The sequence below is a fragment of the Nyctereutes procyonoides genome, unplaced genomic scaffold, assembly GCF_905146905.1.
Source record: "Nyctereutes procyonoides isolate TBG_1078 unplaced genomic scaffold, NYPRO_anot_genome, whole genome shotgun sequence".
Classification (NCBI taxonomy): Eukaryota; Metazoa; Chordata; class Mammalia; order Carnivora; family Canidae; genus Nyctereutes; species Nyctereutes procyonoides.
The window spans coordinates 8,442,896-8,459,596 of record NW_026575155.1 but is presented as its reverse complement, the minus strand read 5'-3'; the positions used below and the strand labels follow the sequence as shown (position 1 = coordinate 8,459,596).

At 47.4% G+C, this 16,701-nt stretch overlaps 1 protein-coding gene across 2 annotated transcripts in view; it reads left to right on the top strand.

Annotated features, from left to right (window-relative positions):
- The window catches only part of RUNX1 (RUNX family transcription factor 1), a 249,654-nt gene that overhangs the window by 156,470 nt on the left and 76,483 nt on the right, over nucleotides 1-16,701 (top strand). For both annotated transcript variants that reach the window (XM_055313394.1, XM_055313393.1), the window contains exons 3-4: nucleotides 3,240-3,493; nucleotides 9,741-9,897. In XM_055313394.1, the coding sequence (XP_055169369.1) occupies nucleotides 3,240-3,493; nucleotides 9,741-9,897 (411 nt within the window). The remainder of the gene's footprint in view (nucleotides 1-3,239; nucleotides 3,494-9,740; nucleotides 9,898-16,701) is intronic.

Here is a 16,701-nt window from a genome sequence, read left to right as displayed (position 1 = left end):
GCCTCCCGCGGGGCCGGCGCCAGCCTCCCGGCGGCTCGGAGCGGCCCGTGCGGCCTCTCCGGTCCTGGGGCCAAGGCAGCAGCCCGCGCGCCCGGGAAGGGGCCCCCCCACCCCCGGCTGGCCCGCCCTGGCCGACGCCTCCGTTAGGCCCCAGAGGCAGAGCCGAGGGAGGATCCGGCGCTTCGGCGGCCCCCAGCACCCTAGCCGCGCGTCCGCAGCCGGGAAGGAGCTCCGGGGAGCTGCAGCGGAGGGTCCCCTGTTGGGGGTGGAGATGAGCGGCCCCGCCACTGGGGGTGGGGCACCGGGTGGGTTCCCCGGGGAGCCAGGGAGCCGCGGGGCCTGGGGGTGGGGGTGGGGAACGGGCCCTGCGCGCCGGGGCGGGGCCCTCTAAGCTCCGCGAAAATGCCCGCGGCGCCGCGGGGACGGACGCAGGGCAAGTTCCCGCCCGCGCGCAAAGCCAGGGTGGGTGCAGCACCCCGGGCCGCTCCGGCGCGCGGGGGCGGGGGCGGGGGCGGGGAGAGGAGCCAGCGCCGTTTCCGGGGAGCCGGAGGTGGGTGCGGGGCTCGGGCGACCTGGGCCCGGCGGTGGGCGCTCGCGCGGCCTGCGCGGGGGCCGCCCCAGCGGATGCTTTCAACTTTCCTCCCCGTCGCTGGCTGTTTCGGGGTCGCCTTTCGGATCAGGACCCTCCTCTGCTCTCCGCGAAGCACGCCCAGGCGGAGCGCGGCCGCGCTGCGTAAGGAAGCCGCAGCCCAGACGCGGTGAAAAACACCAATGAAAGAAAACCAACCCAAGAGAGAAAACTAAAAACACAAAACCATGTTGTGGAGACCGAGAACCTTCTGGCCTCGTTAAATGAATCAGCGCCACTTCTCTGCAGCTGCCCCCCCACCCACCCCCCACCCCTCGCACACCCCCCATGGCTACGGTGGCGCGCGGAGCGGCTCTCCGGCCCCCTCGCGGCCGAATCCCACCCAGGCTGGGGAAGCAGAAGCTCGGCCGTGGGTGGCCGCGCAGGACCCGGGGCCGCCCCGGGTGGGGGGGGGGGGTGAGCTCCGGCGCCGGGCCCGGGAGCCTCGCGGCGGCCGCTGCATCTCCAGGGCGCTAGGGGCGCCTCCCCTCGGGCTGGGCTCCGGGCACCGCGCGCGGCCCGAGCCCTCTCCGGGCCGGCGGGCGTCCTCTCTCTCCACGTCCTCGCAGGGCCGCGGGGCCTCGGGCGGGGGTGCGTGCGTGGATGCGGGCGCGCGGGGCGCGCGGGGAGGCCGGGCAGCCTGGGGCGCTCCGCGCGGGCGGCGTACAGTAGCGCGCGGCGGCGGCGGCGGCGGCGGCGGCGGCGGCGGCGGCGGGGGCGCGCGGGCCAATTCCAGGAGCCCGCGGCCGCGAGCCGCGCCCTGGCTGATACCGGAAAGGCCTGTGATTGGCCGGCGGCCGCCCCTATGCAAACGAGCTGAGGGAATGGAATTCCTCGGGCCGGGCTTACAGTAAAAGCACGTTCGTTTCCAGGCACTCTCATTCATAGAGCCAGCGGGCGCAGGCGGGACGGGCGCCCCGCGGCCGGACCCAGCCAGGGCACCACGCCGCCCGGCCTCGCGCCCACAGGCACCGCGCCCCGGGGCTCCCGGGGACGCCAGAAGCAAGTCCACCCTTGCTGCTTCTCCTGGACCGCCGTTGGAGCTACGATTCTTATTTTTCATTTTTTATTATTTTTTTTTCTCCTTTTTAACCTTTCTCTCTTACTTTTGAATGAACTGGTCTCTTGGCTGGATGTTTCAACTTCTTTCCTGCCGGTGAACTTTTTCCCCCGGTCGTTTCCTTTGACAACTGCAGGAGAACGTGTGCCGCGCTTCGAGGCGAGCCCGTGAAGTTGCGTGCGCGTGGCCGGTGTGCGTGGGAGTGTGACTGCGTGTGTGACTCGAGCCACCCCGCCTGTTTCGACCTGCGCCGCGGAGCCCACTCTCCAGGCCCGCTCCACCTGCTGCGGTGACGCGGTGATCGTAGGTAGAGACGCGTCCGGGCGTCCACGCCGCGGGCGCTGGGGCGACGTTGGAGGAAGATCATCTCGCCACTGCCCGAGTCGGGCTGACTCACCGAGTCGGTGTAGACAGCGGCTGGCTTCGGAAGAGTGCGTGTCTGCGTGCGTGTGACCCGGCTGCGGCTCAGCTCCCACCAACCACAGGATCAGCCACAAACTTAACCAACATCCCCAAACCCGAGTTCTCAGATGTGGAGAGCTGTACTCTGAGTGTCATCGACTTGGACTTTTTTTATTATTATCATTTTCTTTTAAAGATTAGCTTTTCTTTGGAAAGCTGAATTTTCTGAACTGAGCGTTTTGCCAGAATTTATTAAGAGAACATGACAAGTATTTCTAGCCCAGCCCTTCTTCAACTACTGAAGCTTATTTTCAAGGCTACTTAAAAAAAAAAAAAATCAGCAGCGAACATTAATGGATTTCTGTTGTGTTTAAATTCTCTACAGATTGAATTGTAAATATTTTATGAAGTAGAGCATATGTATGTATTTATATATACGTGCACATACATTAGTAGCATGACCTTTGGAAGTCGCAGCTCTTGCTTTTGAGGACCGAAGCCGGTTTTGCATGATCAAAGTGGCTCTGTATATGGAAGACACTCGTATATTTTGTGTTGTCTTGGGACTTTAGACAAAACTCACCTGAAAACAAAAACAAAACAAAACAAACAAGCAAACAAACAAAAACCCCTGACAGGCGATTAACTACTGGAACTTCCAAATTATGTACTGGCTGGTCCGTTTGCTCTGCGTATAAATAGTTTAGAAACTGTATATGGGAATTTTGCCTCCGGGAACTTTTTTTTTTTTTTTAAACAGCCAAAGACTGAAAGTTAAACTCTAAAAAGCAAGACTCAGAAGATAGCCTCCCTTGGCATTTGACTTTGGATTCCAGTCGCCCGATTTTTTTTTTTTTTTTTTTAAAGCATTAGGCGATCGGTTGCTAGGAGCCCTGCCTGGGTCGGACGGAGGCTGCCCTGCAAAATAGAACTTTCCCCCTCCGGGACTGTTAGTGACTTCGTCTCCCGCCCGCCTCCCCCCAGCCCCCCGCCCACCCCCGCCCCCCCTGCAGCAATAAAGGGCCCCTGAACTTATATGTTGGTCTCCCTGGAGCTGCTCGCCGAGGATCCGCGCCCTTGTCGCCGGCCGGTAGGAGCTGTTTGCAGGGTCCTAACTCAATCGGCTTGTTGTGATGCGTATCCCCGTAGATGCCAGCACGAGCCGCCGCTTCACGCCGCCTTCCACCGCGCTGAGCCCGGGCAAGATGAGCGAGGCGCTGCCGCTGGGCGCCCCGGACGCCGGCGCCGCCCTGGCCGGCAAGCTGAGGACCGGCGACCGCAGCATGGTGGAGGTGCTGGCCGACCACCCCGGCGAGCTGGTGCGCACCGACAGCCCCAACTTCCTCTGCTCCGTGCTGCCCACGCACTGGCGCTGCAACAAGACCCTGCCCATCGCTTTCAAGGTACTCGGCCCGGAGCGGGTGGCGGGAGGACCGCGGGGGCCGGGGGCGATCCGGGAGGCCCGCGGCCAGGCGGGCGGGGCCGGGTCCTCGAAAGGGGCCGGCGCTGCCCCCCGCGGCCCCTGGTCCATCCTCCTGCCCTCGGGACGCGGGGGATGCTCGGTTGCCGTGGCGATCCTGGGGGGGGGGTGTGTGCACGGGGAGGGGGATGAAAAACATCTGATTGCCCCCCAAAGGCGTGCACTGAGGGCCGGTCGCGACCTCCCGGACCTCCGGGACCGAGGTCCTTAGTTTGCACAAAGTAGGCAAAGTTACACCCCAGCTCCCCCCCACCCCCCACCCCACCCCACCCCGGCCAGCCTGCCTGCTGCCATGCTTCTCCCCTCCCCACCTACTGGCTTGACACCCAAGCCATTCCGCTTCCCTCCCATGGAGGCATCAGGAAATAAAGATACTTTTAGACTTTGGGGTCAGTGAAGATAAAGTGACGAGGAAAACCTGCCCGGGCTTCCTACCCACCCGCACCTCCTCGGTAACAGCCCGGTCGGAATTAGCATGTCCGAAGTCCACGGAGGGCGTAGTTAACTTTGCAAAAGTTTTCTTCGGGAGACTTTTTGCAGCCTCTAGTCTGCTGCTGCCAGAAGCCGCGAGCAGCGAGCCCCGGCTCTTTTCCCGGAACCCTCCCGAGCCTTATCTCCGGCTCAGCTAGATTGAGCCCCGGGGCCTCGAAAGGGGGCCGGGCTGTCTCCTGCGGGTCAGGGTGGGACCCCGCTCGCAGCGTGCGTGTCTGGGGAGGCGGGTGGCGGGGACTTCAGATGCACGCGGCTCCGGAGGTTCACTTCCACCCCTGATCTTGCCCCAGCTTCCAGATGCCTTTAGAAACCTCGGCCTTCATCGCGGGTCTATAAACAACACCCTGCGTTTTTAAACAACCACTGCCTCCCCTACCCCCCCCCCCCCACACACACACCCCGGCTGCAAACAGTAGAATTTTAATTCTGGCGGTGGGGATTCTATTCTTCTGTCTTGAGTGGGTCTAAGAAGGGGCAACTTTTTAGTACAATCTGTAGTCATTTCCTGTTCATTTAAAGGGCTAAGAAAAGCAGGTGGAGGGGGAGGCTGTAAAGATCAACCACTCTTTTTTTTTTTTTAAGATAACTGTGCCCTTTAAGGGGAGATGAATTTAATATAAGATTTTTTTTTAATGGCTCCAGGCCTCTAGTGGATCTTGATCTAGTTACGATGGACAGTGTTCACCTTTCTACGAAGTACCGTCGGAGTTCTTATATTTTAAGCCTTAGGCACCTTCCGAAGTTACATTAGGATCCCTACAGCAAAACAAAATGTGTAGTTGGCTTTGTCTGTAGAAGTGCCCCAGTTTTCTGAAAGCAGAAGTTTTTGAGGAGGAGGTTGAGCAGCCCCTGGACTCTTTCGCTGTAGATTTGGATTGAGAGCCCGATTCAATTTTAAATCATTCTAAGCTCTTTGCATAAACAGACTCCTCTAGCTAGAGGACAGGACCGAGTCCCCTCAGTGACAGAGGACTCGACAGGGCTCTGCCCCCGGGGCCACTTTCAGATAGAGAGCAGAGGGAGACAGACGGGCTGATGATCAGCCCCAGGGTCATTTAAACCTGGTACCCCTGACACGCCAAGGGAGTGGGTTCCAAGAGATCTGTGGCTTCCTTTGGGGGTAAATCAGGATCTCTTGTGGATGTCCCCTCCTCTGCCGGGGAACCAACGCCCAACCATATCAAAACACTCAGCGATTCATAATCTTCAGGAGGAGGTGAAATGATGTCGTTTCTCAAGCCACCCCAAGAAAAGTATTATTTTTTTTTCTTCTGAAAGACTGGAAAAAAAATCATATAACTTGCTTTTATGAGCAAGCCATCAGGGAATTCTTTTTCAGTAGAAATCTTAGTAACCAAAGAGATTTCTTTTTTCAAAATGACTTTTTGACAATTCACTTAAAAAAAAAATCTGATTTGTTGGGCTGAGTGATAGTTTGTAGTCTCCTAAATGGCCGAGGCATAGTTCTCTTGAAAAAAAAAAAAAAAGTTCAAGTAGGTCTTGAGAACATATGGGAGAAAGGGAAGGACAGCGGGGAAATGAGGCCACTTGGGTAATATCTGTCACCACTGCGTCCCCATCAAGAGAGGCCTCTTCCTGAAGGAAGCCTGCTCACTTGCTGCACAACTGAAGTAGCTGATAGAATTTTCAGGGAGGGAATAAACCCAAAGGTTAGGGAGACAAGCAAGCTAACCCTCAAAACGGGACTGTGTCTGGGTTGATTCCTCCTGTATCCTTGGCCCCACTCTGCCCTTAGCCACCTACCCGCCTCCCAAACAGTTTCCAGAGAAATTAGGACTTTAAAATGTGGATTTCACATAAGCCCCAGACAATCTTTTTAAGAAGTTAATCAGTAAAGAATGGTTGTGTTCCCTGTAATAAGGAGGAGAGAATGTGAAACAGTGATAGAGTCTGATATTGATGAAAAGAGCATTTAAGTGATTCTTTACCAGTCTTTTGAAATCCTACGTGTCAATCCCCTGCTTTCATCTTTGAAACTAAAGGGAGACTTAAAATTCTGAATTTTCTTTAAAATAGATTAAACTCTTCCTATTTGCTTATCCTGGGCCCCAAAATATGCCCCCCCTTCATTTTTCCCATGGGGCACCTTCATTTTTTAGCGTAGAAAAGAGATATATTTTACCACTGGGAAAATCTTAAATTTGCTTACATGTTACCTACGATTTACAGAAGCAGCCTAAAAAGCTATATATATATTTATATTTTTTTTAATGCTGCAATATTACAGTTTGTTTCAGCCCTGGTACACACCAGAGTCCAAAGGCATAAACATGCCGTCAGCAAGTTCAGGGGTTTTGGATGCTAATAGTCATATTCTTTCCATAAGAAAGAAGTAAGCAGGGTTTCTATCGGCAAGATTGCAGTCCCTAGGTATGCATTAAATGTCATCTTGGCTGAATTCTGGGTTCCACTCCACAGCTTTCTTTGAAACCCTGGAAAATTAAGGGATTTGAAATAAATGAATTGTAACTGTAATTTCAACCTAATTAGAGTTGTTTGAAATGCCAGTTTGAACCGTGAACAGACTAGCCAAGAGCAGTATGGGGAGATCCATGCAGTACATAGCAGGGCTGATATTTTGCCCAACTTCCTGATACTTTAAAAACAGAGAAGTAAAACAAAATATGAGATATCCTTTGGCCAACAAGTCCCTTCTTGTCTGTTTGGTCTGTGTTAAAATGTAAATGTTTGTGTTTCCTTACCTATTGTTTATAGCTTTTCATTCCAGTTCCTTCTTTTTTGTGTTTGAAGTTAGATTTTTTTTATTCTCTTCTTATTGCCTATCAGTGGCACAATCTGTATCAAATTAGCAGACATGTTAGTTTAAATTTTTTTAATTTTTTAATCCTGTCTAAGTGTGCTTGTTAACAATTAGATGATATATACGTTATTAGCGTAAATTAATATTCTCCCCTTTCCTCCTGCCAAAAAAAAAAAAAATCCCCCTGAGATCAATAAAAAAACAAACAGAAAAACAGTCATCGAGCACCTGAATATCTTGGACTTTTGCTTCATTTTTTAGAAAGACAGGGGAAGGAAGGGTTAAACACCTAATTTTGTTAGTCTTAAATTCCAACATCAACAACCTTTTCATATTTAGCCACCACGATCATTTTACTCTATATTTGTTTCTAGTTGGTGAAGGTCTCGTGAGTTTGCCAAATTACTGACAAGGATAGTTTTGGAAAGATGAGAGAGGTGCAGGCATGGAGCCCCGTGAGAGGAGCCAGTGGGAGGAAGGTGATTTAGTGTTCATTTTGGAAGATATACAACTAGATTTACTTACTTTAACCTCTTACAGATCCTGCCCCAACAACGAGTTATTCAGTTTGAAAACCACATAGTTAAGTATACAGCCCCTGTATACTTACTAAATGTTGGATTAAAATAGAGAAGCCAGGTCATCACAGGGAGATGGGGATGAGGAAGTAAAAATATGTGCTCAAGGAGGGCATTTCAACACTGTGAGCTAATTTTACAGAGGGAAGTGAAAATAGTGAGAAAAAAAATGGAAAAATTTTTAAGAGGCAGAAAAAAGCAGAATAGAGCAAGCACATTTTGTGGGAATAGAAACGAAATGGTAAAATAAGTAAATAACCGATCAAGGAGATTTATTTCAATGATGTTTTCGAAACAAAAGGGAATTGTCATATTACTGCTCTTAATTAAAAGGCAACAAACACATTTATAATGGGAACTAAATATCTAATTAGAGAGCGCTTGGGGAGTAAATAGCTGTGTTTTTAAATCTCCTTCATAGAAAACATGCCCAGCATTGGGATGGAAAGGATTAGAAAGAAAGATAAAAGGCCCAGGCCGTGCTCGACAGAGCAGGTGGGATAAGGCAGATGAAGAACATGCCTCCCTCTTGCGGGCTGGTTCTCCTGGTCCTCTAGTCACTTGTGGTGAGATGGCTCATCCTTCCTGTCATACTCTTCAGAATCTGAGCTGATGCATCACAAGGATTAAAAGCAATAGATGGTCACCTGGATGACACCGGGAAGGGGTAGTGGCCAAACAGGCAATGAAGATGGGCATTCCAAGAAACAATGGCCTTGCTCTTGTACCAGGGAGCCTAGGGCAGCCTCATTTACAGACAGAAAAAGAGGATTGAAAATATAAGTATTACCCCAAAATTATGTAGTGATGATTAGGTAAAAAGGAAGAGGACTCATTGGAGAATTCATTGCTATTACAACTCAAATACAGAATGGAGAAAGGGATTATAGAATTCAAAGGATTAAAACAAATTCCCTACTGACTGAGAAAGTACCATGAAGAATATCAGAAGTGATAGGAATAGATACAAGTTGGGGCATTTTGATTTGAAACCCTATGACTGCTTTAAAAAATAAAAATAATGAAAATAGAGCTAATAATAATGGTCTAGCTCCCCTCAACACACACACACACACACACACACACACACACACACACACACACACATCATTTCCAGAAGAATCAAATGATGGCCAAGAAATAGAATTAACTGCACAAAGCAGCTTTAGGCCATGCTCTTCAGAGCATTTTACCTTGAAATTACTGCTTTTTAATCACGTGAGTATAAAAAATATTTATCTACCAGTTTCTTCAGTACCCCTGTTAGGAAATCTACTCCTATTCAATTATATTAAAGGCATTTTTCTTGAAGATAAGCTGGGTTTGGAGAAAACCTCAGTCATCTATCAGGACATAGTTGATGCATCCAGGGGACCCACAGATAGAAAAATGCTACGTAGTTCCACTCCTGAATTCAGAGCAGCACCTAAAAGCCAGTGCCCTCTTCTCTGAGGTCTGTTGATTTTGTAATTAGTAATAAGCAAAGGGCAGGTTTCTGATTTTGTTTCCTTGTATGCCAGATTTCCCTGCTACTGATAATCAAAATAAGAGAAGCCAGTAGGGGGCTTCAAAGATGAACCGCAAACAGAGTCATTCAAGGATCATCTGCAATTCAGTTTAAAGATCAATTTTTTTAATTTTAGCAAAAATAAGTTTAAACACCTAACAGCAAAGTGGGCCCTGTCAGTAGACATCTAGACAAGAGAGAGATGGGTCAGATTCTAATCTTATCAAAACGAGACATTGCATTTCTCAAGTATGAAGGATTAAGATGTTTGCATTCATGAGAAGGCATAGCTTCCGAAGCCCTTGCCATAGTCAGTCTTGTCCCAACTATGTCATGGGATCTTAGTGACTTTATTAAGTGAATGTTTTAGGACTCAAAAATTTATATTTAGTTCTACATAATGGAATTCAAAGAGATCCTTCCCATTAATAACTTTCCCATTGTTTTGCTATTCCTCTGCACACTTAAAAAGGATCGCTGGGGCACCTGAGTGGCACAGTTGGTTGAGCGTCTGACTCTTGATTTGGGTTCAGGTCAAGATCTCAGGGTCATGAGACGGAGCCCCATCCTGGGCTCTGCAGTCAGATCAGAGTCTGTTTGAGAATCTCTCTCTCTCCCGCTGCCCCTCCCCTTGCTCGCTTGTACACATTATCTCTCTCTCTCTCTCTCTCTCTCTCTCTCTCTCTCTCTCAAATAAGTCTTTTAAAAAAGGATCAGTTAATATACATTTAATTTTAAAGCAATTAATACACCAATGGCATAAATGTTTACAGCATTTCTGATGTCTGCGTCTGTCCCTTGGTTGGCTTAGGTGGTGGCTCTGGGGGATGTCCCCGACGGCACTCTGGTCACTGTAATGGCGGGCAATGATGAAAACTACTCAGCTGAATTGAGAAATGCCACCGCAGCCATGAAAAACCAAGTTGCAAGATTCAATGACCTCAGGTTTGTCGGTCGGAGTGGAAGAGGTATGTGTCTATCAAAACTGATATGGGAGCGCGAGTCGTTACATGGCAACAAATCTAAATTTCAAAACTTCTAGAAGTTTCTCTGATGTTCTGGAAGTTTTCTGTGATGGGATCCCTGAAAGCACAATCTTTCTTGATATTGCTGCTTCAAGCTTTTAAAAAATACTGATTTAAAGTGTAGTATATTTTCAAGAATATACCTTTACATTGTTGCTTTGTAATATTGGATTAAAGACTGATCTGCAACATGCAAAGTGTGAATTATGAATTTCAAGGAAATCCCTCTGATTTTTGCTAAAAGGTAAAAATATAAAACTCACCATCATGGAAACTAAGATTATACAACTGGTGGTCTCTACTCAATAATTATCAAAAATCTGTATCATGGAAGCCTTTAACTTAGAATCCATGTGCTGCCTATGACAAGGGACAGAGTTTCAAATGATCACTTCTGATCATTTTAAGGGATGTACAGTATATGGTTATTGAAATGTGGTTTCAAGTAAGTTTACCATTTTATGATAAAATATGAAGACACAGCGATAGTACCACCTCTGGTTTGGCAAATTTGATAGCATAAAATCACGTTCCTGTCACGTATAATTTGGATGCCTTCTTATTATCTGAGGGAGGGGCCAGACCCAGTTAACATTTTAGCACTGATCTTTTAAAGACTGGGTTACCCAAAGGAACTGTTGTCTCAGGGCAGTTCGGTGTGGTTTTATTTTTCTGTGCCTGTTACTGAAGTATTAGAGCGGAAAGAGGAATTTTGGACAGTAATCTCCTCTGGTTTCCAATTATTTTCAAATATTGTGCTTTCTCTGTTTTGTAAGAACTGAAGTCGTATTTTATAAATAGCAATACATACGAAAAGTTTAATTGAAGGAGGAAGGAGAGCTTGTTTTGAACATTTCATTTTCATAATATAGTATTGAATAAGCTAACGAATAAAAGTTATTTTGAGGATAAAAAAATGATGTGATAAATGCATAAACAGCAGTAGATGACTCTTGTATTAAAAAATTAAACTATGACCAGTGGACATTTAAACATAAGAGTATCATTACTCTTTATAAAGGCATTCAAAGATACAAGAAAATCTGTGTTTGGTTAGCCAAAGAGGGGAAGGGGTAAAAGTGTGTTGTTTTGGGGGGCCTTCATCTTTGCTATCTTAGCTGCCCACGGCGTTTTAAAATAGAATCCTACGTGGAGAAAATTAAAAAAAAAAAAAAAGAAAAGAAAGAAAAAACAAACTTACAACATGATTGAAAATATATGTCGATAATACAATGTTAATAATAGAGTAATACAAAGAAAATTATGTCCACTTATTGAAAGCATGAGAGATGCTATAACATATGAAAGCATAAAGTCATTATATGGGTTCACTTGTTATACTACAAGTCCCCGCCTTCCAGTAAATGGAATTCACATTATGATTCAGAGATGTGTGTTTGGAAAACATCTTGGAGGCTTCAGATCAGTAGCTGGCAGAGTAGGTGAGAAGCCAATAAAACACACAGGCCCTCTTGCCTGGTCCTTGCCTACCAGCCTAGCTAATAATCTTAATTCAATTCTTGGGTATTTATACTACTTGGGACGCTGGCTGAGTCTCGTTGGGTTGCCTTTCCAGAGAAAGTCCTATTATCGTAGTGTGCATCTATGTGGGTCCATGTGTCAGGTGTTGGTTATAAAAGTTTGGAAAACTTGAGTGGATCGTGCCTGTGATATTTTCCCGTGAGAAGTGCTGTAGTGGCTTTGTGGCAGTGTGCAGTTCAGTCGGTGATAATAAAGAATGAGATTTTGAAAGCAGCATGGTTCCTTTTCTGGCATCGAGGGCTGGTCTCTTGTCTCTCATTGGCCATTTCTGTTTTGAGTGGGTGACTAATAGGTGCTTGTGTTTACTTGGGTAACAGTGAACTGTTTCCCCAAGGTGTGGATTGTTTGCAGTTGGCTGCCCGATTCGTGCTAGTATGCCCGAGAGTTTGCATAAAACCCAAAGAGTAAAATAGCTACAACCAAGGCCGGGCTGTCTTCTGATAACCTGGAACAAGAAAACCGATTAACATGCCATAAACGGTCAGTATCTGTTTTGAACGGGCTCGGCTTCCCATGTGTGATAATAAGGCGTCCGAAATACAGGAACCCTAATTGCACGTTTGACCCAATTACGGTTACCCTGTGTATTGTTGGTCTTGAGTGGGTTTGTTTGTTTGTTTGTTTGTGTTTTTCCGGGGTCAGTACTACACAGCAGAATGAGCTGTCAGAAGGCCCTGTTTGACTTTGTCTCATGATCTCTCCCCAGTCATAAAATACAACTCGATTTTACTCTCTCGAGTCCAAGTGTCAGCCTCAAAGCCTGCCAGATTTTTTTTTTTTTTGCAATTTGCTTCCCATTACGAAGAGAACAGATGATTCTCACTAATTTTGACAATTAGTCTTAATCTTCCTCACTGAATCTTGTCCTTTAAAAGTTTCATTACGTCTTATTAAGCGATCTCAAGACTATTTGCTGTTTCATTTTCTGTTTTTGAAAATGTGCCTGAAAATACGTCATTGACATCAACACATCACAGTGGCGGAGAAGGTCCTGGCTATTGGCTCATCCAAACATTTCAATGCCAGTTTTGCATTCTGTCAAACAGCACTGATCCGATGGTTTCTCCAAAGGCCTTGGTTCTCAGTTCTAAACCAAGGGCAGAGAAAGAAACTCCTTTCTCTTTGACCAGCTGCCGGCCCGTGGGATTGGAAAACCTCACAGAAATTGCCAGAGGTTGGACATGGAAGGGTTTTTCTCTGTTCGACAAAACTGATTTGTCTGGGCGCTGGCTCATATCCAGGATCACAACTTATAACCTCAAGTTCAGCCTGCAACTGGGAAAACCTGCCCGTCCGGCTTTTACGGGCTTGCTGACAACATCGGGCCCCTAAAAAATACTCGTGAAGGCTTCAGTAGCCTGAGCCCTCTTCTTTTTTCCCCATTTTCTCCTTTTCCTCCTTGCCGATTTAAATCTCATTCAGGGGACGCTTCACTCTTGGGCTTTGCTCCCTTAGATTCAGTGTCTGCATAGACACGGACCCTTCCTTCACAGTGGAAGTAGAGGTAGCAGTCCCCAGGGCATGAGAGGTGATGCAGAGCACACAGGCTGTGGTTCAGAACCTTTCACACTTAACCACAAGTTCTGAAACCGTCCCTCACCTCCGGAAAATCGAAAAGTCAGGATCAAGAGTTAGTTCTTGGCACAGTTCATTAGCAGGGGCCAACCAACCTGTTGTTGACATCAACAGTCAAGGCAGGTCATCCCTGGGTATTTTCAGTTACAAGAAAGCGCATCGTGGCTGCAGCGGAGAGACCTTGAAGCAATTTTAGCAATGAGATCTGTGAGTGCTTCTGTCACTGTCCTACTACATAATCGGTTGGAAAGGAATCGATCAATCAGGGAATACGGCTTTCGTTAATTCATTTTAGAACCAAAGAGGAAATCTACTAGACCGTATCATCAACCACATCATAAATGGGGGGAAGAGAACCCAGGGCGGATTTCCTTCTAATTTCTAAGAATCTGACTTTTTAATCTTTTGGGAATGTCGTAGATAAGTTTGAAAAATCCTTTGGGAAGCCTTCTCCCAAGGGGGGTAAAAAAAATATATATATGTACATGTGCTCTTGCATCCAGAGTTTCATGTACGGTTTCAGTTTCCAGGACTGCTGAAGCTCTTTTGTGAAACTTTCTGGGGATCTATGGACCCCTAACCCCCACCCCAGCCAAGTATCTGTGAATTTGAACTTTGCCTTGACTGTGGAGGGCCAGCCTCGCACGGGGCTGCACATGGCAGATAATTGGAATATGAATTAAATGAACAGACAAGGTGGACACTCTTCTTGGACGTCGTGTGTTTTGGTAACACCTGTTCTCATTATAGCCAGGACCTGCTTTGTGTGATTAGGGAAGTAGATCCTGTTCAAACTACTGATCTACGCCTCCCAAAGGCCATCAGGTCTGCACATTTGTGGTCCCCTAAAAGGGGAAGAGGCCTTTTTTTTGACACAGCCTCTTCTCTAGTGAATGCCTATGCCCCCCTTTTCCCCCTCACCCACCCGCCCACCCTCTCCGCCCCTGCAGAGCTGCAATGTGAATTCCACACTCAGCCCCATGAGGTCTGGGAGTTCTCTGGGCCATTAGAATGGGGGGTTTAATTCCTTGGAGGCATTTCTGTTTATGGTGACCTCCCTGGCAATTTAAACCCCCCCTCTTTCAAAATAGTACCCCTTCCCAATGCTTTTATGAAATGAAATTCCTTCATTACGTTCTTGCTATGGATGTCTTCCCAGACATAATATTTACCCCGTCACAATGTGGGTTATTGCAGATTTGTGTAATGTTTGTCACTTAAAGGCACTTTCATTCTTAAGTTATTTTATGTTATTTGGGGAACGGCGTGGGGAGGTTGGTTTCAGATGAGGGAAAGACCACGGCTGAGACGGAGGGAAGGTCCATTTAAACTGTCCCGGTAGTCTACACGAAAAGAGACGTGTCTTTGTGGAGTGGTGGTTACTAAGAAATGCTCAGAATGACTCACAATATTATCATGGGATCCAAGTCATTCTCCCTTCCATACCGGAGTCCTATAAAGCGAGGTAGGAAAAATTTAACTGAAAACCCCAGAGTTGTGCCATGGGCAACAATCAAGATACTAAACTGGCAATCCGATCTCCTGGAGAAAATACGAGAAAAAAAAAACAAACATGAATAAAATAAAATAAGATAAAATATAAAATAAAAGACCTGGCTTCTGCTACACCAAGCCCCAGGCAGCCCTAGCAAATAATTCCTTCAGATGGCAGGTTGAAAGCCTGTGTCCCCGATGTGATGGAGAATTCATCTTTAGAGATCAGGTTTCTCATCCTGTTTCCCATTTGCCAATAAAAGGGTAGACACTCGCTCAAAGCAACTTGCTCCCTACCCCCAGCCACTACCACTGGCAATCCTCCTCGTCCGGCTACCACCATGGCAAGGACCAAGGAGAAAAGTTCTCTTGGAAACTGCTTATGCCTGGAACATCGAGTTTTCCAATTTATCTCTTCATGGTTTTCTTGCTGATTTTATGAAGTGCCAGACATTGCCGATAGCATCCAACAGCTTTTTTTAAATTGAAGTTAATGGTATGGACCGTGTTGCAGAATTGGTGGGCAGATGCTAGACTTCACCCACCCTCCACCCCTCCCCTGCCCGCCTGGCTTGCGTTTTGGTCAAGGCAGTTCCTTTTGGTGGGGACAGAGGACTATCAATCAGAAAGAGCCTCCGCGAGAAATAATGGTTGAATGATTTTTAGAGCTTCCTGTTTCAGCAGCAAAGCATTATAGACATAAACAGTGATCCGGCCAACGGCCGCAATGCTGCTCTGGTTCTAATAAATCAGTTTTGTGTTTTCTTCTTGTGCTGGTTGGCGAGGGGCAAGAGAGGGTGGAGAAGATTGGTTATGGAAGAGCATATTCTGTATTTTTTTTTAAGAAAAATTACTTGTTGGACGAGAGAGAGGGTGTACTGTCTTGGTGACTGTTCTCGTTCTGTTGATGACTATAAAATGAGTTCACATCAGTAAGGGGTTGTTTATAAATAGTCATGTCCTGTCAGGATGTAGAGGTTATGTGGTTTTGAAGGATCTGTTGGACTTTCAATTAGTGGGGCGTGTGCGTGCGTGCGTGCGTGTGTGTGCACGTGCACGCCTCTGTACTCCCATTGAGAAGTCTTCTTGCACCAAATTATCTTTGGGACTAAATGCATGCTAATCGCATCTTCTCATCGAAGCCTAAATGATGCAATTAACAAAAATTAATAAGTGAGCAGCGTGGATTGAATGAGTATTCGTAGGAACACTTCCAAATGCGCCAGTTTTATCTGTTCACTCTCGGGGCATCGGGGACGAATTGCTGCTCCTTAAGATTTATACTCATGCACACACATTAGTGGACACCAGGCAACGTCCGCCCCCTTCATCGGTTGTGTTGTGAGTCCCGCACTCCACAGAGGCATGTTTTGGTCCGTGTTCAGAACGGATCTCTCTGGGGCATACCCTGCACTGATTTGGGACTCAAGCACGTTGCCCGGCCTCTGGTGGCCTATATGGGGCTTGGATCCACGTAGGAACCCCATTTGTTGTCACTGAACTTTCTCCAGTGAAGGTTTCAGGTAGTTGAGGACACCCACACCGCAAAGTGATCCTTCGAGAAGCTCGTGGCCTTTCAGCTGCTGGATTCAAAGTGTGTTTCTTGTGATTTCTTGGTGATGCAGTATACACTTAGAAGCTTTTCAAAAAAGCTGGAAGTAAATTTCCTGTTTATTTTCCAATTTTCCAACTTAGATTCATCTCTGCTTTTACTTGGAGATTTCGGACTGTCGTTACTAATGTGTGGGTGGCGCAAAGTGCGGGTCTGTACCACCCTCCCCAGCCTCCCGACCCAAGGAGGCTCCTGCGTCTGGTGAATGGGAGGGCTGGCAGGTATTCTCATGGGTGCTGTGTGGCCCTAACTGAGTCACCTTATGCAAACAAAGGAGACTTTCCTTGGCTCAGACGAAGGCAACGCATAGGAATATGGGTGGTTTGAGCACAGTTGGTGATCTGTGTGCTTATCAGATCTGGGCAGACAAGGCGAGGAGGGATGGGCCCATTCTGAGGTGGAAACATTCCAGTTTGCTCAAGGCAGTGGTTTTGGGTCTCTACAGGTGTTTTTCCTTCATTCTTATTTGAAACCATCGTATGGAGTACAGTCAGTATCTATTTATCTATTTATAAATAGTGAGG